The following is a 22,752-nucleotide window of genomic DNA, read 5'->3' as shown; positions in this document are numbered from 1 at the left end:
ATTTTTTTATATAATATTACACCACAGGGTACCCGGAAATTCTGGTCAATTGCATAAGAATTGCTGATATATGTTGATATATATATATATATATATTACTGTATCTATTTATTTAAATACTTTTTTCATTTCGTTTGGACAAGTCTCCATTGTATCACATACCAAATACTAAATGCTATGAAATAATACAACTTTATTAAAATAACACAGTTCAGTGTAATTTCGAACAAAAACATTCATATTCTTGAGCCAGGTATATTGTTTGTATAATATGACTCAGACTATTGTAAAGCGCTGCTTATGATGACATATTAATATTTATATAGGATACATACATAGCACTTTTGATAATCCTAGATATTTTCTATATGGGTAACGTTGCTCATGAACCTCCTCTGGTGTCAAAGATTTCATAAATGTCTACAGTGCAACCCTAAAAAGTGACAACTCTGTAATAATTGCTGTGTGCCATGCATCCAGAGTCACCTGGGAAATTACTAAAGACAGGTGAAATGTTCGTCCTGGTTCATTACAAATAGAATGTCTGTCCTGTATATTATCATCATACTCTGCAATTCAGTGCTGTATCTAGTGATACTGGGATATCCAGTGCTGTATCTAGTGATACTGGGATATCCAGTGCTGTATATAGTAATACTGGTATATCCAGTGCTGTATATAGTAATACTGGTATATCAGGCGCTGTATATAAAAATACTGAGTGATCCAGTGCTGTATATAGTAATACTGGTATATCCAGTGCTTTATATAATAATACTGGACTATCCAGTGATGTATATAATAATACTTAGATATCCAGTGCTCTATATAGTAATTCTGGGCTATCCAGTGCTGTATATAATAATACTGGGCTATCCAGTGATGTATATAATAATACTGGGCTATCCAGTGCGGTATATAATAATACTAGGCTATCTAGTGCTGTATATAATAATACTTGGATATCCAGTGCTCTAAATAATAATACTGGACTATGCAGTGCTGTATCTTACTATAATTATTATAATAGTCTATCCAGAGCTGTAGATAATTATACTGGGCCATCCAGTGCTGTATATAATAATACTGGGCTATTCAGTGCTGTATCTTATTATAATAGGCTATCCAGTGCTGTATATCAGTATATGCAGTGCTGCATACTTGAGTAATAGACTATCCACTTCTGTATATCATCCTACTACTATACTATCCTGTGCTGTTATTATACCAGATGTATATTGTTATTCTGGACTATCCTTGCTTTTTAATTTTATTCCAATCTATCTAGTGCTGTATATAATACTAGACCGTCCAGTAGAGTATATTATACCATACTATCCAATTGCATATTATTATTCTAGACTATCTTTGTTTTATATTATTATACCAGACTATCCAGTGATGGATATTATACTATACTTTCCAGTGTTGTATGTTATTATACTAGACTGTTCACTCTTGTATATTATACTAGACTGTTCAGCACTGTGTTCAGCACTGTGTGTTATTGTACTAGACTATCCAATGTTGTATATTATTATACTAGAAGACTACCCAACAGGCTCGGACTGCCCACAGGGGTACAGGGGAATCCCCCGGTGGGCCCCTGGGCAAAGTGGGCCCCTAGTCTCCCACCCTCTGCACAAGTGGCACATAACACATTAGACTTTTTGCACTACATACATTTAATCAATGTACAGCACCTCCAGCAGCCTATGTTCATATAAAAAACTTGTTAGATTGTTTATTATATTTGAAAGTATCTGTATGGTGGGCCCTAGGTACCCCAGTCCGACACTGCTACCCAATGTTGTATATTATTATACTAGACTATCCTGTGCTGTATATTATTATACTAGACTATCCAGTGCTGTATATTATTATACTAGACTTTCCAGTGCTGTATATTATTATACTAGACTATCCAGTGCTGTATATTATTATACTAGACTATCCAGTGCTGTATATTATTATACTAGACTATCCTGTGCTGTATATTATTATACTAGACTATCCTGTGCTGTATATTATTATACTAGACTATCCTGTGCTGTATATTATTATACTAGACTATCCTGTGCTGTATATTATTATACTAGACTATCCTGTGCTGTATATTATTATACTAGACTATCCAGTGCTGTATATTATTATACTAGACTATCCAGTGCTGTATATTATTATACTAGACTATCCTGTGCTGTATATTATTATACTAGACTATCCAGTGCTGTATATTATTATACTAGACTATCCTGTGCTGTATATTATTATACTAGACTATCCTGTGCTGTATATTATTATACTAGACTATCCAGTGCTGTATATTATTATACTAGACTATCCTGTGCTGTATATTATTATACTAGACTATCCAGTGCTGTATATTATTATACTAGACTATCCAGTGCTGTATATTATTATACTAGACTATCCTGTGCTGTATATTATTATACTAGACTATCCAGTGCTGTATATTATTAAACTAGACTATCCAGTGCTGTATATTATTATACTAGACTATCCAGTGCTGTATATTATTATACTAGACTATCCAGTGCTGTATATTATTATACTAGACTATCCTGTGCTGTATATTATTATACTAGACTATCCAGTGCTGTATATTATTATACTAGACTATCCAGTGCTGTATATTATTATACTAGACTATCCTGTGCTGTATATTATTATACTAGACTATCCAGTGCTGTATATTATTAAACTAGACTATCCAGTGCTGTATATTATTATACTAGACTATCCAGTGCTGTATATTATTATACTAGACTATCCTGTGCTGTATATTATTATACTGGACTATCCAGTGCTGTATATTATTATACTAGACTATCCTGTGCTGTATATTATTATACTAGACTATCCTGTGCTGTATATTATTATACTAGACTATCCTGTGCTGTATATTATTATACTAGACTATCCAATGTTGTATATTATTATACTAGACTATCCTGTGCTGTATATTATTATACTAGACTATCCAATGTTGTATATTATTATACTAGACTATCCTGTGCTGTATATTATTATACTAGACTATCCTGTGCTGTATATTATTATACTAGACTATCCTGTGCTGCATATTATTATACTAGACTATCCTGTGCTGTATATTATTATACTAGACTATCCTGTGCTGCATATTATTATACTAGACTATCCTGTGCTGTATATTATTATACTAGACTATCCAGTGATGTATATTAGTGTGCTAGTTTGTCTAGTGCTGCATATTGTACCAGACTATCCAGTACTTTATATTATTATGCAGTGTTGTATATGATTATACTAGACTATCCAGTGCTGTATATTAATGTACTAGACTATACAGTGATGTATATTATTATACCAGACTATCAGGAGATGTATATTTTTATACTAGACTATCCAGAGATGTATATTATATATATACTAGACCAGTGGTGGCGAACCTATGGCACAGATGGCAGAGGTGGCACTCAGAGCCCTCTCTCTGGGCACCCGTGCCCTGGAAATAGTCTATGGTGTACCGATACGCCTTAGACTTTTCCTGCCATTCATCAGCGCAGGGCGCACTATGAACAGCACAGGCAGCGCACTGAATGTAGGCAGGCTGCTATAGATAAGTGATAAAGTACAAGGAAGATATACTATATTGGACTGTAGTATTCAGGGTAAATTGCTATGTATGTTGGCACTTTGCTATAAATAAGTGGGTTTTGGGTTGCAGTTTGGGCACTCGGTCTCTAAAAGGTTTACCATCATGCACTAGACTATCCATGGATGTATATTATTGCACTAGACTATCCAGTGTTTTTTTTTTTTTTTTATCATACCAAACTGTCCAGTGATTTATATGATTATCATCTACCTACCCACCAGATGTTTAATATTCTAGAGTTGGTTCTCAGAACTCCTTAAACTTACTTGATCCCGATATCCACAATTCTGAACTCCTTTATACCCAGCTTAGTATCATTGTTGCAGTTAGTGCTCTGCTTCCAGTGCTGCATAGACTTAGGGGAACCAGATTTAACAGTTGTTTTAAGCTAAATATTCAGCTTTGTTAACTACATTTTTGTTCAAAAATAATTACTGTTTGGACACATGCGTCACTTTGTGATCCATATCAGCCAAGTGGTGTGTTTATAAATATAGTTTCCCTTTATTTATATCTGAAATGCAATAAAAAAAAAAGAAAAAGAATCACAAAATTAGTGCATCTGCACAGCACCGCAGAAAGAAATATGGAAGCCACAAGACCAAGGCCTCTTTCACACGAACGTGTGCGCTCCGTGCAACCGCATTGGCGGATCCCCAATACACAGGCGCCGTTCCGTGGGCATTCCGCATCACGGATGTGGACCCATTCACTTTAATGGGTCAGCAAATCCGGAGATGTGGAATGGTGCGGAACGGAAGCACGTAACGGAACCCTACAGAAGCACTACGGAGGGCTTCCGTGGAGTTTTGTCCCGTACTTCCGTTCCGCAAAAAGATTGAACATGTCCTATATTTTTGCGGAACGGGCGGATCGCGGACCCATTAAAGTGATTGGGTCTGAGATCCGCAGCGGCTGCCCCACGGTTGGTGTTCGTGTGCAAGAGGCCTAAGGGTACGGCCACATGGTCTGGTTTCTTGATGCAGTTTTGGAAGCCAACATCAGGAGTGGATCTTAAAAGTAGAGAAAGTATAAAGAACAGATGATATGACTTCTCCTCTTTTCAGAATTCACTCCTCAGTTTGGTTTCCAAAACTGCATCAGGAAACCTGACCGTGTGGCCGTACCCTAAAACGAAAATGTCACACCTTATTCAATGTAAAATACTTTAAACAAATGGATCATTGGAAACATTTCTTGTAAAATAAGCTCAAAAATTGCAAAAAATTACGTCTGATGTTCCTATGATAACTGAGGGTTACTCTCTATTGATCTCTCCTCAATGCTGGCTACGTCCGCACAGCCATACTCTTATTGGCCATTACAGTCATTCAAACTGGCCCTACATGTTCCATGGCACCGGAAGATAGACCAAGATCTTTTTGGGAATGCTCTTGGAAAGTTCTTTTAGGAAACGTCATTCGGGATTCGTGATCAGATGAAAATTTTAAACACCGACTTAATTCCAGATGATGGCATCTAGATGGCTAAAAAGATCCTTCAAATTCCAACTGGAGATCAATCATTGTGATAGAAATCTTCCATCATGATCATCTTTAGAGCAATGTATAAAGGCGCCTTTAGCACATGCTATCTGATCAATTGTAACTAACTGTAGAGTTAATCGCTGTGTTAATCACATGTACACATAGTCATTTTTAACTATTGCTGACCCCGTGAGCTATAGATGGATTTTTAGACCGGTGTAGCCATTGTACATATAAGAAATAATTTCCTACAGATATTCAGTGTTATACTAGAGTAGAAGTCTGTATGGGAACCCAGTCCTTACGTGTTACTTTACATTGATGCATAATGATAATCTACATGTACAGTTTTGCACTAAGCTATTATTTTAATATGTGATTTAAAACTTTCGAATTGTAATAATAATCTGTATGACTCTTATGTGACCTGAAGAATGTTAGGGGTATTATGGCTACACAATATTGATGGCCTATCCTGAAGATATCAGATATCAATAATAAATAGGTGGGGATCTGACTCTCAACACCTCCGTAGAGCATGAAGGCCTCTGGCGCTCTTGCTCACTTGAACAAGTCAAATCTGTAACTGTCCTGTACCTCTGCGACTAAGGCTAGTTTCACGCTAGCGTTTAACATCTCCGGCCGGCTGTTCCAGGAGGGAGCAGCCTGCCGTAGATATCTGGATACGGCACTGCCGGATGCTACCTTTGGTTTACACGTTGGTGCGGGCACCAGTTTTTATCAGGTCGATTCTCAGCATATTTGCTGGTTCAGGCCGGATCCCCACCGGTTCCCATTACAGTTAATGAGGCCAGACGGAATACTGGCAGTGCAATCATGGATCCGGCAGGTTATTCCCAGCAGGAGCAGCCTGCCAGATCTGCCGAACGCATACGTATGTGAAAAAGGCCTTATTAGATGGTATGGTGGTCAACAATGAGGAGATAGTAGGGGCACCGAGGCCAATTTATTTCAACTGATTATCAAGCTTTCTGAGAGCGCTAGATCCCCATCGATCTGATATTAATGACCTCTCCTTAGTAAAGGCCATCAATATCGTGAAGCCCAAAACCCTTTTAGGGGCACATTCACACAAGCATTTTTTTGCTGAATCTTTTTCTTTTTTGCTCACCCATACCAATACCAATCTAAACTCATTGAACAACTTTAGGGCTCGATCACATATAGCAGATCAGATGAGGTACTTCATTCCTCCTCCCTTATGCCTCATTCACACGTCAGTGTTTTGATCAGTAAGGGCTTGTTCACACGACAGTTGCGCCTCCGTGTCCGTGCTGTGGACCGCAAATTGCTGTCCACAATGCACGGGCATCGGCCGTGGGGCTGCCGCATGCAGATCGCGACCCCATTCACTTGAATGGGGTCCGCGATCCGTCCGTTCCACAAAAAGATAGAGCAAGTTCTATCTTTTTGCGGTGCTGAGGCATGGGACGGAACCCACGGAAGCACTCCGTAGTGCTTCCATAGGGTTCCATGGTTCCGTTCCATTCCGCACTATATCTCCGGATTTGCGAACCCATTTAAATTAATGAATGTTCTGTCATGAGTCATGATTTTTTTTCAGTTTTAACTCAATCACTAGGGAAAATCATGTATAAGAACATTTACCTCTCCTTTTAATCCTTTTAATCAGTTTCCACTGTATTTAACTAAAAAGTTGGATGAAAAGTGACATCTAATGTATTATTTTCAATGGAACTCCATTTTGATCAATAATTAACCCAAAAGATCAGTTTTGATTACTAATGGCTGTGGCCATTGATAAGAAGATTGGTTGGGAATATTCTAAATCTATTACTATTTGACCAGGGTTTTTTTTTTAAGTGGATGTCCGACTTAGGCCGCAACTGTGAAAAAATAATAAAAAAATGTATTTTAACCTGTTTCATCTCCACGCTTCCAGTGCTGAATACCCCATGTGACCACTGCAGCCAATCATCGGCATCACGCACTCAGTAAGTCCCCCAAATAAGGCCCCCATAGGTGTCCCCCAGTATTACTAATGCCCCATTAGTGGCCCCCAATATCAATAATGCCCCAGTAGTGGCCCCCAGTATTAATAAGGCCCCCATTAGTGGTCCTCAGTATTATTAATGCTCTGTTTATATATGCATCGTCGCTACCATTTATGACAGAAGCCATGACACTGCGGCACTACAGATATCAACATTGCCAGACGGACCCTATTGACTTGGAGGTCATGGTTTCAGTGGGGTGTTCATCGTTCTGTTGCATGCACTGGTTTTCCTCTCATCAAATGTTAGCAGAGGCAGGCTGGCTATAGAATCTACAGGGAAATTTTCCCCGTGAACTGATGAGCTTGGGGCAGCACAAGCCCTCCTCATTGCCATTGGCCAGGTTCACAAACTATCGGATGCTCTCAGCATTAATTAGTGTTGGGAGCATCATGTATTTTTGTACTTGGCCGGCAGCTACAGGTGCTCTCCTGAATTCAACTGTATGGTTGTCCTTAGGACAGTGATATAGTTGAATACTGCGGTGCACATAGGAGACCATGGCTTCCTGGCATGCTGGCTCATAGGCCACTGTATGACGTAGTGTGCAATTGGCACAGGGATATAAGAGTCTCGGGCTTTAAAGGGGTATTCCAAAATTGTGTCTGAGGAAGCCAACAGTCCATTGTCGAAACACGCCACACATCCTTTTATTGTTCTTTTATTTAATTTTATATAAATCTGAACACTCTTTGATGGACTAGCAGCACCCTGTACTCAGTTTTTTTTATTCTCTGATACATACTGTAGCTATTTGGGAAGCATACTACCGGGGCACTATAGGGGTCATTACTAGTGGAAGTAGAGCTGAAGGTAGTACTCGCTTGGCTCTGTGGTCTGCATCTCACCTCCTAAGCCCCCTGCTCCATATCTTAATTATAGACAACTGGAGGTGGAGGACAGTACATGGCAGCCATTGATGGCCACCACAGAGGCACAGCTTCTGGGAAGGTATTTTGTGCTGCACTATGGTATTGCTGACCTTGTCTACTTGTGTTGGCCCCATCTACTTTTGTTGCCTCTTCTTCTGTCAGTTTGGACCTGTCTACAAAATGGGAGATGGGGACACTTTTTCAGGACAATGTTAAGTTCCCAGTCCACCCCTGAACCTAGCCTCTAACATAAATGTCTACATAGCCATATCTGTAACAGTCCATTGGTAAGCAGTCCTGAGGTCTTCTGCAGTGTTGGAATGACAGGAAAACATTAGAGCTTTGTAGATACATTCTATAGGGAATATTGGGCGGGGTGACGCTATCTTACACTTTCACCTATGTGGTTCCATCTTAGGTAACATCATTTCTATGGCTCTAGGGGATATTGATGTACTAGTTACTGTATGTAGCTACTTTTTCCAGGAAATAATAGGTTCCGGGAATAATAAGTTATAAGCAGGACTTTATGGAAATTGAAGACATGGAGTAAATGGGTGTGGAACAGGGGCATTTTACCTAGGACTAGGGATGAGTGGATCGATTCTGTGGAATCAAAATTTGACCTGAATTTTTTTTAAATCTGTTTTGTTAGAATCAGAATTTCTTGAGATTCAGTTTGGGGGGAATTTTTTTAGAGTAAGAGAGTGAGAGGGACAGAGTGAGAGAGAGAGAGTGAGAGTAGGAGAGAGAAAGGGAGGGAGAGAATAAGTGAGAGAGAGGGAGAGAGCAAGAGTGAGAGAGGGAGAGAGACAGAGTGAGAGAGGGAGAGAGACAGAGTGACAGAGAGTGAGAGAGAATGAGCGTAAGAGAGAGAAAGACTAGAGTGATAGAGGGAGAGAGAAAGAGGGAGAGAGAGAGTAAGAGAGAGAAGGAGACAGAGTGAGAGTAAGAGAGAAAGAGTGAGATAGGGGGAAAATAAATTTTCCAGGCATTTAAAGCACTTTAGATTCTGGTAGAATCGGTTTGTCCCCAGATCGAAAATGTTTGCCAATTCGGACCAAAAATGAATTTAGGTAATCTCTACTTAGGACTAAAGCCACATTGACATGGTGCACTCATTAAACCAGTATAAAGCACCCAGAGTCCCTGCAACATGTGGAGGTATAGTAGATCCTCATATACCTCTATATGTGTTAAGTTACGGCTCGGTTGAACTGGAAGGTGGGCATGAGGCCTAATGCTTCCTAAAATATATACAACCTTTTATGATGACTGGGCTTGCGAATTGATCACAGGTTCCTGAAGCGATATAAATGTTTGCCTTTAATAATTCATTCCCATAGGGTTTATTGCTGGTTAATGATCATGATGACAAATATCCCTGCAATTAACTCCACCCTGAAATTAGGATTCCTGGAGATGATTATAAAATTGTAGGCAGAATATGCTGTACCACTGATGTTCTAGATGTCATGTAATATGGTACTGGGAGGATTAATGGTGGTTTAATTAACTTAATGGAGTATTTGGAAATTCATACATGATGAGGTCAATTGAGTTTTTCAAGTTAATGCTGCTTATATGCTATGTTTTTATTGGCATTTTTGTGGCTTGTAAAAATATGCTTTGAAGTTATGGATTTTTTTTGTGTGTTTTTTCGGGGGACGGTGTTTTTTAGTCACACACATTTTTTTAGACCCTTTTTTTCCTATAGAGGAGTCTATGGGAAAATATCTGAAGAAACGTCACACCCAGAGCATGCTGCATGATTTACCGTATGAAAAAACACCAAGGGAGCAAAGAACAATAAGAAAGTGTCTTAAAGGGGTTGTTTCACTTCAGCAAATGTCATTTATCATGTAGAGAAAATTAGTACAAGGCACTTACTAATGTATTGCGATTGTCCATATTGCCTCCTTTGCCGGCTCGATTCATTTTTCCATCACATTATACACTGCTAATCAGCAGAGGTGATTGTACTTGCATACTATTGGAAATAGTGACATCCTCTTTGGTGGCCGGTAATGAGGGAGCTTGCATAAACACGCATGCGCAGCGGTTCCCGCTCTGGGCATCTTGTATCTGTGCTAAAGGGTTGTCAAATTAAGTCAGCAAAGGAGGCAATATGGACAATCACAATACATTAGTAAGTGCCTTGTATTAACTTTATCTACATGATAAATGCAACCCTTTAAAATGGCAATGAAAAAAGTTCATATTAACCAGAAAAAATAAACGCTGATAAAAAACTGATAAAAAAAAACATAACAACTAGGGTTGAGCAAATCGGTGAGCTTCTCATCATAGATCTAAAGTCGATTTGCTAAAAAACTTTCTTTTTGTAATGCTGTTTCGGTACAGCATTTACAATGTATTTGCTCCTTGTAGGAAAGCTTCATCTCATCCAAAGCTGCGTGAGACTTCAGTAAATGACTTTGGTATTCCTATCTGTGGATTTAAAAGCATTTTAAAATAGGAATCCAAAGTCTGCTTCAGTACTGAGGTACCCGCCAAATCGACTTCGGATCTATGATCAGAAGCTCGATTCGTTCAACCCGAATGACTTTAAATCACCATCGAGCTGAAGGCTTTTTCCATTGTGGGTTTGCTGTAAAATCCACAATGAATCGGAGATAAAATCCAAACATATTTCATGGGGGTTTTGACTCGGATTACGGTTTGGATTTCCATTCATGTGTTACATAGGGTGAGATCCGCAATGACATTGTAACACAAATCCATGACATTAGATAATGTGCATAAAACTCCCAATTCTGTGAAGATTTTTGGGTTCCTTACATATAGATAGGGTGATCAAAAAACGCCATCCTCATGTATTGTACTGAGGATTGCTGCAAATTTTTAGCACTAAATCTGAAGCAATATCTCAGCATGTAAATTCACCCGAACACTACAAATGAATGAGCAGCAAGGCTGCCAGCAGAATACAGGTTGTAGTTTATAGTAGAATGAATGTAACAGATATGGTTGATCACAAGCCTCTGTGTCTGCTGACAATCTGACTCGGAAGCTACATGGAATCCAATTCTCCCCTTGCTTAATTGTCCTATTCTCAGTGCAAACCCATTGCTTATCTTGTACTGACCCTGAATTGCAGCCTGTAGTATAGCCCAGAGCTGCATTCACAATTCTGCAGCTTCATAGCTGAATTCCCCCTGTATTCTTGGTGATTCAATGCTTGCAGAGAACTTGGTTTGGTTACTTGCACTCTGAGAAATTTAGGGGGTCATTGACAAACATATATATGCCACTTTTCCCCGCTCACGCCAGGTCTTAAAAAAGTGGGAGTAGAAGGAAAAAACGTGGCACTTCAACTTCTGTGTTAATTTCTCACCCAGCAAGGAGCTTGATAAAGACTCATTGGAGTCGAAACGTGAGAAATAAACACAGAATTGTCTTGAGAAGTTGGAGTGCCACGGTTTTTCCTTCTACTCCTGCATCTTGGGGATCCTAAGAGTCCAGGACCCGACACCACAGGCACCGCCACCGAATGGACTTACTGAGACATCTCAGCAGGTAGTGCTGTCTTAACTCTTTATTTGCAGGTCTAAAAAAATGGGCATGGCATGGGCGGGGAAGGGGACGGGCCAGTAGGCCCATCTCATTTATCATTTTCTGCACCTGTTTTAGGCGTAGAAAATGGTCTAAATCTACACAAGAAGGGAGCTTCTTGGCAGACGGTGGATATGCCAAAGTTATGTAGCGGCCGGCACCTATACGTAAATTTAATAGAAACAAAGACCCATTTTTTGGCCCAGAATATTTTAAACCGTCATATTACAATAGCCAATGGCTATATTAATTCTGTTTGTGGCTTGTTGTCTTTCTAAAACATAACTTTTATTTTTATGTCTAAAAAGAACAAAAGAAAAATGTGTTCTTTCTTCCCAAAAGCCCTTCACTGACAATAAAAAATTGAAAGCACATCAGTGTTGTTGTTTCCCTTTTCTTTCCTTATTTTCACTTATTTTCCTTTTGTTGATAGATATAGTGATTTTTTTATTCTGTATAGACATGTGTTTTACTTTGCACTTTCTCTATTTTTTTTGTATTCAAATTTTTAGAAATTGTCTTATATTATTCATATAGATCCTATACTCAAACAAATATCTATGATATGCCTGTCAAGAGTTAAGAGATAAAAGTTATGTTTTAGAAAGACAACAAGCCACCAACAGAATTAATATCGCCATTGGCTATTGTAATACATAAATTTGGCGCATTGACCGCCAGCTAAAGGGGTATTAAGATCGGCGTCTAAAACGGTTGCCTTAATAAATGACTCCCTTAGTCTTTATATCTGCAGAGGTTTAGCTAGACTTTTGTATTCAATTAGAATGTAGACACCGAAGTGGCAGGGACTGCTGGGAGAGTTTAGCCCTGGAGTCAGTAGCATTGTAAATGCGCCTATGGACTATAATACAGACTGTAACTCGGGATCAGTACAATCTAAGCATTGCAATGGATGCAGAAAGTTACTCAACATTCATGTAGATATTTCTTTACATAAACTATAACCAGTGGCGTAGGGATCGCCATAGCAACCATAGCAGTGGCTATGGGGCCCTACGCCACTGGGGGCCCGTCCGGACCACATTCAGTTTTTTTATTTTTATTAACGGCCACACATGGCCAGACACTACACACAGGCAGCGGCGTAACTACCGGGGAAGCAGCTGCTTCGGGGCCTGACAGTTTTCAAGTTAGTTAAATATCGATTCTTGTCTTAATGTTCAGGGCCCCTTCACAGCAGCAGTCTTAATGTTCAGGCCCCCTCGCTAATGTGATCTAATCTTACTGTATTCTAAAGTCTCCTGATGTGTCTGGGATTCGAACCCACAACCTCCAATGTATCAGTGTATCAGAGGCAAAGCATTGGCACCTGATACTGGCACATGGGGGGGGGGGGGGGGAGAGAGGCACCTGATACTGTGGATGGCACTGTTTAGGGGGCGGGGATCTGTGGGTGGCACTATTTAGGGGAGGGGGATCTGTGGATGGCACTATTTAGGGGAGGGGGATCTGTGGATGGCACTATTTAGGGGAGGGGGATCTGTGGATGGCACTGTTTAGGAGAGGGGGGATCTGTGGATGGCACTATTTAGGGGAGGGGGATCTGTGGATGGCACTATTTAGGGGAGGGGGATCTGTGGATGGCACTATTTAGGGGAGGGGGATCTGTGGATGGCACTGTTTAGGGGAGAGGGATCTGTGGATGGCACTGTTTAGGGGAGGGGGATCTGTATATGGCACTATTTAGGGGAGGGGGATCTGTGGATGGCACTATTTAGGGGAGGGGGATCTGTGGATGGCACTATTTAGGGGAGGGGGATCTGTGGATGGCACTATTTAGGGGAGGGGGATCTGTTGATGGCACTATTTAGGGGAGGGGGATCTGTTGATGGCACTATTTAGGGGAGGGGGATCTGTGGATGGCACTATTTAGGGGAGGGGGATCTGTTGATGGCACTATTTAGGGGAGGGGGATCTGTTGATGGCACTATTTAGGGGAGGGGGGATCTGCTGATGGCACTATTTAGGCGAGGGGGATCTGTGGATGGCACTATTTAGGGGAGGGGGATCTGTGGATGGCACTATTTAGGGGAGGGGGATCTGTTGATGGCACTATTTAGGGGAGGGGGATCTGTGGATGGCACTATTTAGGGGAGGGGGATCTGTGGATGGCACTATTTAGGGGAGGGGGATCTGTTGATGGCACTATTTAGGGGAGGGGGATCTGTGGATGGCACGGGGGGGGGGCCATAATTTATTTTTGCTATGGGGCCCATGCAATTCTAGCTACGCCCCTGACTATAACAATATGTTCTACAGCTAATGTACTCTTTAAAGGCTGCCAAATGTAGGATATAAATTGATCAATTTTAAAAAGACATCTTGTACTAATCCCCGAAAATGTGCCTGAAACGGATTCATGAATCATCTGTCAAATCTAATTGATTTAAATATTGGAAACATGAAAGATTGTATGAACAAGGTCTTGTGCGAATGATCTGTTTGTTGTGATCATTTCCTGCTGAGGTTATCAGTTTAAGTATTGCATTTAATAACCTGATGATTGGACATCAGTATACATGATGGCCCTATAGAAATAATGGGGTGGGGGGGATTTGTCAAGTCCTGCTGGGCTTCAAAATGTTGCAAAATAGGGCTTTGCATTGCACCTTTTTAGGCTTATTTTAGATTTATACCACTTAGTCCAGTTTTTAAAAGCGTGTGTGAAAATGGGCAGGGTTAGCCTGTCCAGCTGATTTTTCAACTGAGACTTTTAAAAAAGTTGCCACAATCTTACCCCAACAGTTGGCATAGAAAGTGGAGTAACTTCTCGAGACAGAAGTTTTAGACTGTCCTGCCATATATATTGATGATCTATTGTCAGAATAGGTCATCAATATCAGATCGGCAGGGGGCCGACACCCGGCACCCCCACCATCAGCTGTTTGAAGAGGATGCAATGATCCATACGAGTGCTACTTCCTCTTCATTACACTGCCCATTGGCTTGGAAGTCCAGTGTAATGACAAGGACTTGTTATTACACTACACCGCCACTCTACAGGAGACGACGCGTAGTGTAATTAACAGGAAGCAGCACTTGCATGGAGCGCCGCATCTTCTTCAAACAGCTGATCAGCGGGGGTGCCGGGTGTCGGACCCATACCAATCTGATATTTATGATTTATCCTGAGGATAGGTCATCAGTATATATGGTAGGAGAAGGCCTTTAAAGACGCAGACTTCTGTAAAACTGACTTTAAAGGGATACTTCTATCAGAAAGGGTTATTTTAAAAAAAAATTATATTCATAATAAAAACATTTTTTGAAGTTTTACGTTTTTTAATGTAGAATTTTTATTTAATTTCGGCAGCACTGTACCGTTGAAAGTTCAACACAAAATATTCTATAGCAATCAACACAAACCTTCTATATAGATAAGTAATCCATTATTATGCAAGGCATTCCTCTAGTATTCCTCTTATAGGTCTAGATAAAGATCAGCATTGCACTGATGAGTGTACTGTGTGATGATGTAGCTAAAGCCCCCTTAACTTTGCCCGAACATTGGGCAGATCCTCGTTAAAAAGCGTTTGTAGGAACGCTCATTAGCAATAATCTGATGGTGTGAAGGTGCTGCTGATCACCTAAATCTTTGTTTGCCAGCAGCAGATCGTCCTGTCTAAACACGCTTTGCTACTGGCTAAAAATGATTCTGTATGGGGACAAGGCATTAGTGACTGTTTCTCCCCATACTTGCTACAAGTAAATGTGGTGGTCTCCTCCACTGATGAGAGGGCGATCGTTGGGAAGGAACTCTTTCTTCCTGACAATCATCTGCTCAATTGAGCAGGGGCCTTAAGTCACTACAGGGGGCTCTCTCTGATCATAGTGATGGTCTAGCTCAGGCATGCTCAACCTGCGCCCCTCCAGCTGTTGCAAAACTACAACTCCCAGCATGCCTGAACAGTCTACAGCTATCAGCCTACAGCAGGGCATTATGGGAGTTGTAGTTTTACAACAGCTGGAGGGCCACAGGTTGAGCATGCCTGGTCTAGCTGAACGGTTAAACAAGAATGTTTCCTGTTTTAAAAGTCCAACCGAAGAGGAAGTTAAAGAACAAGAAAAAATAAATCTAGAAAACCATTCACTCATTTTTTTATTTTACACATTTTGTAGAATATTTACATAAAGGTTGTTAATATGTGATAAAAAAATGATGGAAGTATCCCTTCCCGTTGTCCTTTCCTTATGATACATCTTCCTCCATGTTCGTAAATGCTGTACTGGTTATGGCTAGAACTTAGAAATTGGTGATGTAACCTTCTAGAGAAGAGAAGTTATGCTTTCCCCCTGGCACCTAACTGGTTCCTCCTGGCACCTAGCACACAGGGCATACTTCCCATATTCTATGCATGTGCATTTTGCAGACCCTGGGGAGAGGACTCATTTATGATGGTATTGAGCCCAAACCTGTCTCCTGGTTCACAGGATCCTCCTTTACAAGACAAGTTTATAAGGCAAAAATGTATTTGATGTTGTTCAAACAGGCTATTCCAATGAGCAGTATTCATGCCAATGACATTTAAGTTTATTAGAATATAAAAGAAGAATAACAGCAAAGCTTTTTTACTTGACATGCTTGCAAGGAGAATGACATTATTGTTGTTCCACCTACAGAAGACAGACAGCTGAAGAAAGGGAAGCAGAAAGACAACAAGCCAACAGGATATTAATGCAACTTCAGCAAGAGGCCTTTCAGAAGTCTATAAACCAGCCGCTCCAGCCAGATCCAATCTGCATCCACAACTCTTCTCTCTTCGCCCTGCAGAACCTTCAGCCTTGGTCAGATGACTCCACGAAAATTACCAGTGTCACTTCTGTGGCCTCTGCCTGCGAATGAGCAGGAGGACAAAATAGGTTTTTATGAGGTGAAAAGACTGGTTGAAATGAGGACTTTTTACAGAAATGCAGACACAACCACAAGACAAGACTTGTCGAAGCAACGTCAACACCAAACTTCACTGTCTCTACTGAGTCACGGAAAGCCTCCACCCTCTATCTCGGATATAGATTTCATGATACTACGTTTCTTTGAGTTTTATACAATAACATCAAGGATCATATATGTCCCCAAAAATAGCTTAATGTTTTGCCCTCACTGCCAACGTTGGGCTTAGACACAATTTAATGTTCTCTGATGTCAGATGTAATATTTTCTTATTATAATGGATTCCGCGTTGATGTCTTACCCTAAAAAAATGCCTCTAATGTGTGGTTGGTGGGGTCCAAACCCTGGGACTCCTATGGTCAACAGAATGAGGGTGAGCTCTAGTACCAGATACAACCACATTAGGCCTAGAAAATCTGCTGCCAAGGGGCCCCAGGGTCAGACCTTGACTAATTCCGCATTATTCTAAGGATAGTTTTTTTGTATTACTGAATCTATCTTACTGACAATAGATTAATTACTTATATATTGGTGCCATAGCAATTTATGATTTGCCTGTCAAGTACAAAGTTGGCCAACTGATTGAGTCAAATCAGCCATTTAAAAAAAAAAAAAGAATTGGGCGTAGCTGATCTATGTTCTCCATCTAGAATTGCAAAATTTCCCATGGTGCTTGGGCATTTTAAATTTCTTAAAGTGAAGTCCAGAACTGTCATACATGTTGTAGTTGGGGTGATAAATCCTATAAATGTGAGAAGATACTGACAGTGTAAGGTTAGGACCATATGGAGCGTTCATGAGTTGTTTGGGGCAGGGTCAGCTGCAGTTGAGAACCGCGCAAGCAATTAGGCTTTAGTTCCCTTTTATTTGCCTAATGAAGATTGCACTGTATAGCCGGTCATCATTTTTAATGGCTGCGTGGAACTAAAGGTGCCACACGGCTATTAACAATTCAGCCCGGCTATATAGTGCGGAATTCATTAGTTAAATGTGCTCTGTGTGGTCATACCCTAAAACAGGATGACTACATGGCTGTTCTATCTCATTCAACTGCCTTGGTCACAGTAGAATTGGGTAAGGCTACATTCACATGACATTCAAAACAGGAAAACTATCCATTTTTAATGGGTGTTTTTCACAGATGTCTTTCTGAAAAACGGCTATTAAAAACAGACCCTTTAAATTGCAAAGCCCCCTATATAGAGAACCACTACCTGACCTGGTATAAAAGCACATTCCATGGCCAAGACATGTTCCATGGCCTAGACATGTGCATTTATTAAGACCGGCATTTTACACGCCGGTCTTAATAACCTTGCGCTGGCGGTGGATCTGCCAAAGTTATGTAGAGGCATTCGGCCTCTACATAACTTCAGTGCTTCCACCGCTGGTCTAAATCTACACCAGCTTTCTTACTGGCGTAGATTTAGAACATTTTCTATGCCAAAAACAGGTGTAGAAAACGATAAATGAGATGCTCAGTTATGCACATTTTGCATCCATTTCCATTTCCGTCTGAGATCCGTTATTTTAGATGAAGAAAAAAAAATAAAATACTTCATGTAGGACTTTTTTCCATCTAAAATAATGTATCTCAGACCGAAATGGCTAAAACAGGCGCAAAATGTGCATAATGCATGCTTAAAATACAGGATCCTTTTTTTTTTTATTTATTCTTCTGTTCTTCTGACAGATCAGAAGAATGGAAAAACAAACGGTGATATGAACCTGGCCTTAGTTGGTTTAATTTGTTTCACTCCAGATTTATCAACTTCAACACAACAAAAGTTGCCTAAAGAGGTACAATCTCACTCCAGGGGAAGGGGAAGGATGGAAAAACTGGAGTAACATCACTAGACAAATTGTTAGGTTTAAGGATAGCAAGCAATGTGCAACATTTGATATATTCGGGGCAAACAATGCCAATCCACGCTCTAAAACACATGCCTTCAAAAATGTATCTCATGATAAATCTCATGATAAATTCTCCCCAGCATTTTTTGTTTTCTAATTACATACCATAGACATGATCAGGGCACATTTATACCATGAGCTTGAAGACAAGAGTGCTTCATTCTCTGACAACAAGGAGAGATCTTGAAATCAGGAGACATGAAAACATGAAAGGGGAACTTTATAAAATCTAGGACAAGGGGGAAAGTGGAATAGTTTGGATGGCAACTAGTCAAATTTCAGAAAGCAGTAATGTTTGATTTTTTATGAGCAACTGATCAATTTTTTTCTTGCTCCCTTGTTTTTATAAATCCCCGCAAAGAATATTAGAGAGTTTTATCTGTTTTCATCATAAAATCATTGATATTTTTGCACATACAAAAGGGTAAAATGTAATAGCTAGGAATTCAACAATTTACTTAAAGAGTAACTAAACCTTAACTTTATATTAACTAAGCTAATCCTGGCATAGTACATGGGTACAGAGTACCCATGTGCTATGCCAGGAGTTAGTAAACCTCCAGGGGGCACAGGCAGGAGCAGCAATGCGCGCTCCTGCCCGTACTCCCTGCGCTGCTGCTGCCCATTCATAAAATGTGTACTCTGTACACTGCTGACAGCTCAGGAAATTTAAGCGCACAGGGAAAAGTGTCATAAAAATAGAAAATTGATTAATAAAGTACATTACAAATAGTTTTATTAGGACATTAGGGACATCATATGAAAAGTTAATATAAAGCTTTAGTTACTCTTTAAAGTTGGAAAATGAATAGAGAAATAATAATGGTAATTCCTTATTTCCATTTAAAGGGCATGCTCATCCTTCTCCAGTTCATATATTGTATACTATAAACTTAATCACAAAATAGTTGATTGACCTTGTAAATATATTGCATTACTGCTGTATTATATTCTGCACTGTCGCTGTGACATCAATGGAAACAGTCAACAAGCTTGTCCTCAGACACATTCCTGGTAGCTTATCTGTGCACTGTATTGCATTGGGAAAGTGAATTCTCCCTATATCAGATTATATATTGTGCCAGGTGTAAAGACTTTACTTCCCAGAATGTAAATCTGAAGCAGCAAGAATACTGGATGAGTTCAGCTCTGAAGCCTCACATCTGAATACAGCTCTGTAATGCAGACTGTGACTAAACATCAGAACCACATATGTGATGCAATGCGTTTACAAAGTTACTAAACTTTTTGGGTTGATTAATTCTCTTGGCAAAAAGTGAACTTTGGAGTCTGACTGAAAAAGTAAAAGGTGCACCATGCAATCAATAACTAGAAATAGTTCTAGGCTACACGGTGATATTTTGGTGTGCAATTCAGGACAATGACCACAACTGTAATGCAATCTTATTGTGTTTCCTATATTTTTTTTTATTTGCACCATTTTCACCTGCTCCTCACCCTTCGGGTTCCCTGGCTCCCAGACTCTCTTCAGAGGTCCTCCATCCCTGTATGGTCAACCTCCACATGGACACGGGATTGTGTTCCACAGGAACCAATGACTTTATGCAGTGTGGACTTGTCGCCAAGGGGCACATGGCCTAGCAGTGATATGTCGCTTGGTAAAAATGTCACTGCTAAGGCCAGTCATTGGTTGCAGATGCGCACAAGACTCTGTCCATATGGAAGTTGATAGATAGGGTCTGGAAGACCACTGAGAGTGACATGGAGCTAGAGAACTGGAATAGCAGGGAAGAGGTGAGTATGGATTTCTCCACAGGTATTCCATGCTGGGGTGCAAATAAAAAAAATTGGAAAACCTTTTCAATGTTGTGGACTACCTGTGTGATATTCCCCACATTTCTGACTGGGTCAGATTTTTAGAAGTGCGACAAGGTCATTTGCACCCATGTTTCTGATAGAGAAATGCATTGTTTAGGCACATCCAAATTTCTTCATGTAGCCCCAGCCTTTAGGAGGGAAAATTTAGTGAAATTTCATATAATGGTATTTAGGAAGACTTCAATTCTATACATTACTGGGAATAACCATTGCTCCTTCTCATATCATAAGATTTATAAATTCAACACCATTTGGTAGGACACCGCTAGAAGAGGTGCCGAGGTAGAAGCTTCGGTACCAGGAGGAAGGGGGTCGAAAGAGGACATCAGTGTTATACAGGTGAAACTTGAAAAATTAGAATATTGTGCAAAAGTCCATTTATTTCAGTAATACAAATTAAAAGGAGTTGCCTAAATGCAGCTTAAAATTTGAATTTTGTGAAAAGGTTCCATATTTTAGGCTCAAAGTGTCACACTCTAGTCAGCTAATTAACCCATACCCCCTGAGCAAAGGGTTCCTGAGATTGTAACTTTGGGGTTTCATAAGCTGTAAGCCATAATCATCCAAATTATAACAAATAAAGGCTTGAAATATCTCACTTTGCATGTAATGAGTCTCATATGTTAGTTTCACCTTTTAAGTTGCATTACTGAAATAAATGAACTCTGCACGATATTCAAATTTTTCGAGCTTCACCTGTAGGTGGATGACTTGTTACTGATTTCACATTGAAGCCCAGAAGCAGCTTTAGGTGCCACTGTCAGAACATGCTGGGCTTTGTAGTTGTAGACAACATTGATGAGCCCCACACTCTGTGCCCTTTACCCATCTCCTAATAACCACATTCAATTGCTTTGCAAGCACTTCTGTATCACTCAATTGTACTTTTACTATACGTTTTAGGCTTCTTTCTTTATTTTATGTTCCAGACGAACAGCTTTCATTTATGAATGAGGCACTTAGGAGGTGCTTATGTCTATAATAAATTATTCACGTGCATCGAGGACTACAGTCTTCACAGCAGACACGGACTGATTGATGCAGAGCGTATTGCTGTGTGCAGACTCGCCTATGAAGATGGCGGTGCCGGACTTTGTGTTCATTTTAAAGGAAGACAAATTTACGCACAGAGCCCGTTTACTAGGAGACTGAAGTAAAAGCAGCCACATTCTGTATGTGTGTTTTTTTTTTAGAACTTTTTATTTATTTGTATCTTTATTTCCCAATATCAACCTACCGACTATTTATGTGATATGTACATTTAATTTCCATAGCAATTTACAATTGGAGGTTTAAAGGGAATCTGTCAGTAGTTTTGACTATGCTAAACTGCTGACAGAACTAGGTAGGGGCTGGGGAGAACAGTATTAACATGCATTTTGAGGAACTTTTCTCATCAGGAGTAGTGAAAATATGAAGTTCTATTTTGCAAGATTCTTCTCTCTCAAGTACCCAGAAAGTGGAGCTTCATTGTGAAGTTATTTTTGCATCGAGCTGCTGCACAGCTCTTCAATGAGTGACAGTTATAGGATCCAACCAGGAGACCACTACAGTTGTCACTCAGAGCAGAGGGTGAGGGCCCGTGAAGAAGCTGAACACAGAAAGCATTTTGCAGTGAAGTTCTGCTTCCTGGGCATTCCTGCAGAATAAAACTTCATATTCTCACTACTCCTGATAAGAAAAGCTTCACAAAGATAAGTTTATACTCCTCTCTCCAGCTCTTTACCTAGTGTTGGCAGAAGTTTGGGATGGTCAAAGTTGCTGACAGACTCCCTTTAATATCTGCATCCACATGTGTTGTCCATAAACCATGTAAATAAAATGAATAATTTCTTTTTTCATTTTGCCTCAGTTCTATTTTTTGCATTATGTATTCTGCGAATTTAAGGGGTTGTTACATGCTATGATATTGATGACCTACCCTTAGCAGACCCCCCTGTTGATCAGTTTGAAGAGACTGCAGCACTCGTGCAAGCTTGTAGCTGGGGAGCAATGTTATTACAGATTCCTCTCCCATTCAAGTCAACGAGAGAAGAAGCTGTAATTACACTGCACCCCCCGCTACAATCTAGATGTCATGTAGCGCTTTGACAAGTGACGCGGTCTCTTCAAACAGTTGATCGGTGGGGTGTCAGACTCCCGATCCTGAGGATAGGTCATCAATATCATAGCACTGCACAACCACTTTAATATCTTGGCCCTTCCCTATGTTGCTTCACTTTGGCCCACATTTACTACTGTCGGTGCACCTAGATTTTGGTGTAAATTGTGCCAAAATGTGGCCCAATTTGGTGCTTCCAGGTTTAGAGAACTTACCTGTTTTTAGTCAGAAAAAAGGAGCACAGCTTACCAGGAGGTAGGTTTGTGGGAAAGGGACTGTGACTTTATGAACCATAATTGAACCACAATTTTGGCGTAAAAATCTGTCTCAAACTAAGCCAACCAATATGTG

General features: G+C 40.1%; 1 protein-coding gene across 3 annotated transcripts in view; it reads left to right on the top strand.

Annotated features, from left to right (window-relative positions):
- TLX1 (T cell leukemia homeobox 1) overlaps positions 1-22,752 on the top strand; it is a 67,632-nt gene that overhangs the window by 5,653 nt on the left and 39,227 nt on the right. For 2 of the 3 annotated variants that reach the window (XM_040437776.1, XM_040437775.1), the window contains exon 3: positions 16,277-17,892. The exons of the other annotated variant lie outside the window; for it this stretch is intronic. In XM_040437776.1, the coding sequence (XP_040293710.1) occupies positions 16,277-16,499 (223 nt within the window). In that variant the 3' untranslated portion in view covers positions 16,500-17,892. Of the gene's footprint in view, positions 1-16,276; positions 17,893-22,752 lie in introns of those variants that run through there. 3 annotated transcript variants of the gene reach the window in all.

The sequence above is a fragment of the Bufo bufo genome, chromosome 6 (genome assembly GCF_905171765.1).
Source record: "Bufo bufo chromosome 6, aBufBuf1.1, whole genome shotgun sequence".
In the NCBI taxonomy this organism is placed as follows: domain Eukaryota; kingdom Metazoa; phylum Chordata; class Amphibia; order Anura; family Bufonidae; genus Bufo; species Bufo bufo.
This window is presented reverse-complemented; position numbering and strand designations above follow the sequence as displayed.